Source organism: Rutidosis leptorrhynchoides, chromosome 4, assembly GCF_046630445.1.
Source record: "Rutidosis leptorrhynchoides isolate AG116_Rl617_1_P2 chromosome 4, CSIRO_AGI_Rlap_v1, whole genome shotgun sequence".
In the NCBI taxonomy this organism is placed as follows: domain Eukaryota; kingdom Viridiplantae; phylum Streptophyta; class Magnoliopsida; order Asterales; family Asteraceae; genus Rutidosis; species Rutidosis leptorrhynchoides.
The window spans coordinates 361,808,376-361,816,375 of record NC_092336.1 but is presented as its reverse complement, the minus strand read 5'-3'; the positions used below and the strand labels follow the sequence as shown (position 1 = coordinate 361,816,375).

Genomic DNA, 8,000 nt, shown 5'->3' with positions numbered 1-8,000 from the left:
CATAAAATCACAGTTATACCCCTAAAGAGTTGAACTTATATTATTATTATAAATATAATTAATGGTAAAATAAGTAATTAAGTGTAAATGTATCAACAAATGGTGTGTGAAAATCACCTCCATTTTAAATAGTAATGATGATATGATATTTCATTATTTAAATATGATAAATCTACCATAATACGGAGTAGTAGTACATTATTTTTATTATTATTTTATTATTATTTTATTCCTACATAATAAAAGCCATCAAGATTTTTGTAGTTTTAATTGTTTTGGATTGTAGTTCTGAGTTTGCGTTTACAGGTCCCTCACCTTTGTCTCAATTTACACAACGACCCCTCAAGTTTATTAATATTATTGAGGGCAAACTAAACAATGCAGAAATTAATTTAGTTGTGAAAATCTTTAGCATTTTACGTTGTGAGAAAATAGACCAACTAAAAAAATACACGGGGCATAACGATCTTAATTAATAGTAGAGGGATCCAGTTGTAACTATATGAATATCCACTTCAATTTCACATCCCAAACTTCAAAGTCAGTTTTGCGGCCAACAATTCTCCATCTAGGGCTCAAATTCAACCACAGATTGCAACACGTAAACCCTAATCTTACTTCAATTCATTTACGTTATTTCTTACATATACTCTAATTTTAATTCTTTTTGTTTGTTGCATGAACAGTTACTGGATTACTAGAGTAAATTGTCTGATTAAACTTATCACGAATTTTTGATGCTTTTGATGCCAAGTAGTTGAATTAAGTTATAGATTAAAATGCTACATTCTTCAGTAAAAATGATGCATATTTCATCATGATGAGTATTGTAGTAGGTTGCAAAAATCTAATAGAAAGCTAGAGGATGATTATTACATGTATAATTTTTAATAAATATGCTAATATAGAAGTTATTAATTATAATCCTGTTTCTATGCTATGTGTATCTTGTTTCACTATGAGACTTAGGTGCTGTTTGTTTTTTAAAATGTTTTTGTCTGAAGATCTGCGGACCATGTCTGTAAAGAAGATGTGGTTTAAAGGTCTGTACGTTGAATAGCGAAGACTTTTTGTTTTTATGTCTGCAGTATAACTTAATCTTGTCTACAACACTTAGAAGCACATATCTAAGTCTGCGAGGTGTATGACAGAATAAGACATTATTTTATCTTATGTCTTCAGAAAAACAAACAGTCTGCATGCAGTATAAACGTATGTGAGTGCGCAGACATAAGACAATAAGTTCTGGTTACTAAAAAACAAACAACACCTAAGATTTAATTTAGCAGCTGAAGCATGTTTTTGAGTATGAGTATTTCTAGAGATTGGTATTTTTTGTTAACCGTCATGTAGTTAGACTTGAGCAGCACTCGTGTAGAGGTTAAACTTTAGACACTATTGTCGATATTAGGAAATACTGCTAAATTCCAGTTTCATCCAATTCATAGGTTTTTGAAAGTGCTGCTACGGTGTAAATAGAGGGACGATGAAGTCTGCTTAACGTGCTTTACTTTCTTCTTTTAAACCTCCTTATTTATTTCCCTCAAAAAAATATCGCAGATTGCCTTCAAGTTCAGTTTGTGGGATTTCTATTGCTAAATCAAGGAAGGTTCATTCATATTATCAGAAGCTCCAGCGACTTTCGAGTTTCGAGATGGTTGCGGAACAGTATTTACCTCCTTGGTTCAGGTAAATATCTCTACATGTTAGAAGTGTGTGTGTGTAGCTATATTTTGATTATAATGGTAGCACTGGCTTTTTTTTTTTTTTTTAAACTTTTTTATAGTGTTGCCCCTATGATGGAGTGGACTGACAATCATTATAGGACAATGGCTCGCATTGTATCAAAACATGCGTGGCTCTGGACTGAAATGCTTGCTGCAGAAACTATTGTTTATCAGGAGAACAATCTGGTACGTAATTAATACAGTTGGTTCCTTATGTTACCTGTGAGCTTTCAATAAAAAATTCAACGAGTCAATCTCTGCGTTGTAATGCAATAGAGGATATATATGGCAAATGACTATCATATTGCACACCTTTGACGTATGACGTTTTTGATTGCTCAGGACAGATTCTTAGCCTTTTCACCTGACCAGCATCCTATAGTACTTCAAATTGGTGGAAGTAACTTGGAAAATTTGGCGAAAGCAACTCGACTAGCAAATAGTTATGGTTATGATGAGATTAACTTAAAGTGCGTTTTTATTTGTAACGCTTGTTACTATTTTTGTATTCCTCCATCCTTATATTCTACTGAAATTTCTTTTTCTGCAGTTGTGGATGTCCTAGCCCGAAGGTAGCAGGACATGGGTGTTTTGGTGCGAGTCTTATGCTTGATCCAAAGGTTAGAACAGCTTTTATATAGCTACATTCATTTTTAACCAACATAAAACTATTTGGTCTATTTGAATGCTTTTTTGATTCGTTTTATTTTTGCAAGGGAAGTTTGTTGCTGAGGCTATGTGTGTCATTGCTGCTAACACAGATGTTCCAGTTAGTGTTAAGTGTCGTATTGGTGTTGACGATCGTGATTCCTACAATGAACTCTGTAAGTTATTTGTCTGTCTTTTTTTTCTTCTCTGATTTGTTTTTATGTATCTTGATGGATGATAAATATTACCGTACTTCTTTTTAAAGAGAGGTGGTAAATTGGTGGATTGGAAAACAGGTATAAACGTATTGTTCCATATTTTTTAATCTCTATAACTAGTCACTTATCATGGTTGTAAAAATCCTGATTAATCCTCTTTAGGAAGCATGCCGATTAGATTTTCCAAAATCCAAGTAATTAATAGGTCAACGTCGTCGGTTGATGGGTCAAAATCAGATTTAGTTGGTCAAAGTCGGATTTAGTCAGTCAAGAGTCAAGATCTGTCATAGTCAATGTTGGTCAACATGTTTATATGAAGTTAAATTCGAATTTTGGTGTATTTAAACAATTAAACGATTTTGTTTATGTTTTTAGACAGTTATGCTATAGTTTATGTTTATGCTTTTCTTCTAAATTTGCACATATAATTTTGAAACTTATAATTTAAACGTATAAAAAAAGTCCAATCCGATTAATCCCTGATTTGGCAAGTTTATCTTATACAAGGTTCCAACTAATTAGTCCCCAATTAGCAATTTTTACAACCTTGTCATTTATGACGACATAATGGTCCATTTATTGTAACACAAGAATTGGATGTTCTATCCATTAAGTGTACACTTTGGGTTACATTTCATTGTTTGGACTTGTTTCTTGTTAACCATTTTGTATTTATTTGACTTAGTTGGATATCAAAGATAATCCACCATAACCTTTTTATAACTATATGGTTAAAAATGGAATCATAAATACTGAATTGTATGGCTTGGGTTGAAATATCACCTTAGTATCTTAGAGATATTGGGTGTAACCAATTCTTTAGTTTCTTACTTGGAAATAGTTATAAGCTTTCTTTACTATTCGCTAAATTACTGCCTTGTTTCATACCTTAGGGATTGGATTAAGTATCAGATTTTGTGTAGATTTATTTTTATTTTTTTATTTTTATTTTTATTACATTTTATTTTTATTATTTTTATTTATCTATATATTATTTATCTATATATTTATTTATTTTATTTTTACTTATCTATTTTTACTTATTTTTTTTACTTTTTTTATTTATTATTTGTTTTTTATTTTTATTTTATTTTTTATTTTTATTTATTTATTTATTTTTTTTTTTTTTTTTTTTTTTTTTTTTTTTTTTTTTTTTTTTATTTATCTATCTATTTAAAAATAAAAAATTCTTTTTTAGCCGGAGGTCCTCACGGAAGCAATCTCTCTACCCTGGAGTAGAGAGGGGGATGAATTTTCTTTACTGTGGGTGGAGATTTCCTTTTCTTGACTCGTGGTTAAGGAAACGACTTCTCTTCTATTTTAGGGTAGAGGAAGGATTGTCTACATCTTACCTCCCCCATACCTCGCAGGCGCGGGATTGGGTATTGTTATTGTTATTGTTGTATACTTACATACAAAATCCTGGCACAAAAAGAAGAGTATATGATAATATATATGATTCACGTGTCTTTCAGGTTTTTTGTAGGACCTTTTACATGCGATTTCTTACTGTTCTGATCTATTTACTTTTGTTTGCAGGTGATTTTATATATAAAGTTTCTTCTCAATCTCCAACCAGGCATTTTGTACTACATTCCAGAAAGGCATTGTTGAATGGAATTAGCCCCGCCGATAATAGGAAAATTCCTCCCTTGAAGTAAGTAACTATAATTAGTTGAGTCAATAAATATCTAAAATCCGCATGTTCTTCTGCCTTTAATACATTTTATAATATTTTGGAATTTTAGAAAAAGTTGATGCACTAAATAAAATTATGTTGAACTTTATCGGCAAAGTAATAATCTACTTGTTTTAGTAAAACGATTTTGAAGGTTTCATGATTTTTAAAAAGTGTGCTAGTGATTTTCAATTTGTTTGACCAATTTGACTAAGCTCTAAAATTTAACCCTTTTCACCTGCTCGGGATAAAATAGAATTCAAACCAATTTCCACCCTATTAGGAAATTGGTTTAATAGTTGTCCCTAATTAGTGTGTCTAAGTTATAACAACCTCACTTACATTTTTTTTATGATATCCATGTCAAGACTTTTTGATTCTCGGTGATGCAGATATGAGTACTACTATGCCCTCCTACGTGACTTTCCAGACCTTCGCTTTACGATCAACGGTGGCATAAATAGTATTGATGAGGTAACTATTCCCTAACTTCATCTTTGCCTTCTTACTTCTTATAATGTTTGAACTGCTGGCGTCACTGTTATTTTTTATTATGTTGTATATCGTATAAATGTGAGAAGAAAAAAAATAGTAATGACATGTTTTTTATTTCCTGAGAGGTCTTATGGGAAATATATAAATATTATTGACATGGTTTTAAAGACTTTTGTTAGTAATAAATGCTACGAATATTTGAATGTGTAGATACTTCTCCTGCTTGATGATAGTATAGTAACATTGCTAGCATCTCTTTTTGATTTTTGTCATATCATGATTATGCATCTTATGGTTAAGTTATTCATGACTGATGTTAGCTATTTGAAAATTTGTGTCGGACACATGGTAGGTGTTGAATTTCAAAAAACTTATTTTGATCTTCTGTACTCTATTACTAGGTACGTGCAGCACAAAATGAAGGAGCACATGGAGTTATGGTTGGCCGTGCTGCCTATAACAAGTACTGAAATTATCTCTATTTATTATCTAATATTCCAATAATTTTGACTTTATATACTTGCTTAACTGCTTGGTCACTTTTGATGAGTATATCACTGATATGTAATGATAAATACTAGCTGTCACAAAAATGTAGGTTGGTTAACGACTTAAATTGTGTCTATTGATTTTGTACCTGTGCGTCGCTAACTTGTGTACAATTCTTTGACAGTTCATGGCCCATGTTAGCAAATGTTGATACTGTAATTTATGGTGCACCACCTAGTGGCATAACTCGTCGTCAGGTTTGTGAGTAGATCTAGGATGCATTTCATTTATTTTTAATATGCCTATAACTTTGTTTCCCAATATTTTGTAGGTCCTGGAAAAGTACAAGGTCTATGCTGATTCAGCCCTAGGAATATACGGGAACGGTAAACCAGGTCTCCGGGATTTGGTTCGGGTACGACTGTCATTATCATTATTTATTGTTAATCAATATATAGACTTGAAAACACGACTTCTTATGCAGTAAAAAAGACAATGTTTACACCTGTTACTTTTGTCATTTGTTAGTTATTGGCTCACCAAGTGTATAAATTCTTAACTGTGCCTTGTTCCCAAATATATAGATAGACTTAACTACACGAATAGTCACTGTGGTTTGTCAAATCTTTCAAGTTTAGTCACTATGCTTTTTTTCTTGCAAAAATAGTCACTGTGGTTTCAAAATATTACACAATTAGTCACTCACAACGACACAATGACAGACGTTAATTTAATCCGTTTGAACCGGGCATGTGTTGCTCACGTGATGGGTAATTTCGTCATTTTCCTCTCTATACTCACTAAATCACTCTTCCACTTTCACACGTACACAAACACCCATCTGTTCCTTCTTCACTTCTTATCTTGAAAACCCTAAAAGTAAAATTAATTTATCAAATTAAAATTTAAACCAAATCAAACATTGAAACCGAAATAAACCTTCATCACCCTCACGATCATCATTTGTGCTGTAGATGTGGCACATGCTTCTCCGCCGGAAAACAAATCGGACGTCGGAGTTAATCACACACAAAAAAGATCGAGCAGTGGTGGTGGGGTTTTTCAGATGTGAGGTTAGATCTGGACTTACGGCATGAGTAGCTGAGGTGGAGCCAGTAACACCATCTTCAATTTCCGGTAACACGAGACGATTTCCGGCGATGTGTTCTTCCCTATGGTTCGTCATTTCTTTAACCGAGGTGTTAGGGTGAGGTGGTGCCGGTACATCGTCATTTACACCGGCTACCTTTGATTCGATATCCTCCGTACCATCTTCGATTTAACACCACCACCGGCGGCCCTCAATTTCACCATCAAACCCTAGAAGCATGAATACCATCAGATTCGTTCATCCATGGGTACAAAGAGTACCAAGTACATGAATTGTTTGAAATTGGGTGTGAGTGTTTGTTTTTAAGTATAGAATTTCTAGTAGATAAAAGACAGTCTCCAAATTTGTGATGAAGTTTAATATTTATAATTTTAATTTACTTTTAGTTTTAGGGTTTGTAGTTGTATTGATTTGGGCATGTGATGATGTGATCGAAGTAAGAAGATAAAAAAGAGAGAAAATGAAAAGGACCAAAATACCCTCACATGTTTGGCATGTGATTGACACTTAATGGATAAAGTTAACGTCTGTTACACTGAGTGATTAAATGTGTAATAGTTTGAAACCACAGTGACTATTTTTGCAAAAAAAAAAAAAAAACTATAGTGACTAAACTTGCAAGATTTGACAAACGACAGTGACCATTCGTGTAATTAAGTCATATAGATATATACTAATAAGTCATGCTTGTATTTATTATCTTTGAAAGACTATACTTTATGTCGTTTGTATATGCTCGTTCAATACAATGCAGCCTTTATATGGTCTTTTTTGGGGTGAGCCTGGAAATGGCGTGTGGAAGCGCAAAGCTGATGCAGCTTTCCATCATTGCAAGGTATCTAGTGCTGAAAAACATAACCAAATTTGCTGAAGGTTTATAGTCTTAAGTAAAGACCCTTTCACGTAATGAGTTTCAAATACAATTATGATTCTTCTATTGTTTTTTGACTCGTTTGCATATTATGAACAAGTGAAATATAAAAATCAGTTATAATGAAACCAGGTTGAAACTATCTGATTTACTAATGTGGTTCATTATCATTGTAGACATTCAAATCTCTCATGGATGAGACATTATCGGCAATACCGGATAGAGTTCTGGACACAACCATTGGTGATGCGTATTCAACTACATGCATAGATAAATTTGCTGTTTCAAAGAATCTGCTACCATTGCCTTATACACGTAATGAAGAACAAGAAGAGTTGTTGTGTGCTTAATCTGTTGTCACACTATAAATTTTTGGCTTATAAAGTATTTAGTACACTAAAACCTCATATTTGTGTCCTAGGTGGCTAGGTTACATTATTTTGGGAAGTAAATCCCATACCAAAATGGAATGTTATCTTTGATGTATTTATCGAGATCAGATTCCATCTTATTAGTTTATTATACATGCTTATGGTGTGTTTGTGTTCTGTATAGTTGCTCATGAGACGATTTGTGGTGAAAATTCTGAATTTAGGAATTAGCTTGTAATTGAAGATCTGAAATTCTGAAGTGGAATTTGCAATCTATATTTCAAGATATATAAGAATAAAAATTAAAACTAAATGATATATAAAAATTAAAAGCAAATGATATATATAAAAATATGAGAAATAATTATATACAGTTTCACGTTTAATAAGTT

General features: G+C 32.4%; 1 protein-coding gene across 2 annotated transcripts; it reads left to right on the top strand.

The window, feature by feature from the left end:
* The first annotated feature begins 547 nt into the window (after positions 1-547).
* On the top strand, positions 548-7,785 carry LOC139843816 (uncharacterized). 2 transcript variants are annotated; one of them, XR_011757709.1, is made up of 14 exons: positions 548-601; positions 1,561-1,689; positions 1,787-1,913; positions 2,070-2,197; positions 2,278-2,347; positions 2,449-2,551; positions 4,133-4,250; positions 4,664-4,745; positions 5,168-5,229; positions 5,440-5,512; positions 5,587-5,670; positions 6,230-6,476; positions 7,121-7,201; positions 7,414-7,470. XR_011757709.1 is itself a non-coding variant. In XM_071833973.1 (13 exons), the coding sequence occupies exons 2-13, from the start codon at positions 1,655-1,657 to the stop codon at positions 7,585-7,587; spliced, it is 1,137 nt and encodes a 378-aa protein (XP_071690074.1). In that variant the 5' UTR covers positions 548-601; positions 1,561-1,654; the 3' UTR covers positions 7,588-7,785. The 2 variants fall into 2 exon arrangements, 1 of the variants encoding a protein (XP_071690074.1); XM_071833973.1 differs by lacking the exon at positions 6,230-6,476 and having other exon boundaries at positions 7,414-7,785.
* Positions 7,786-8,000: the final 215 nt, after the last annotated feature.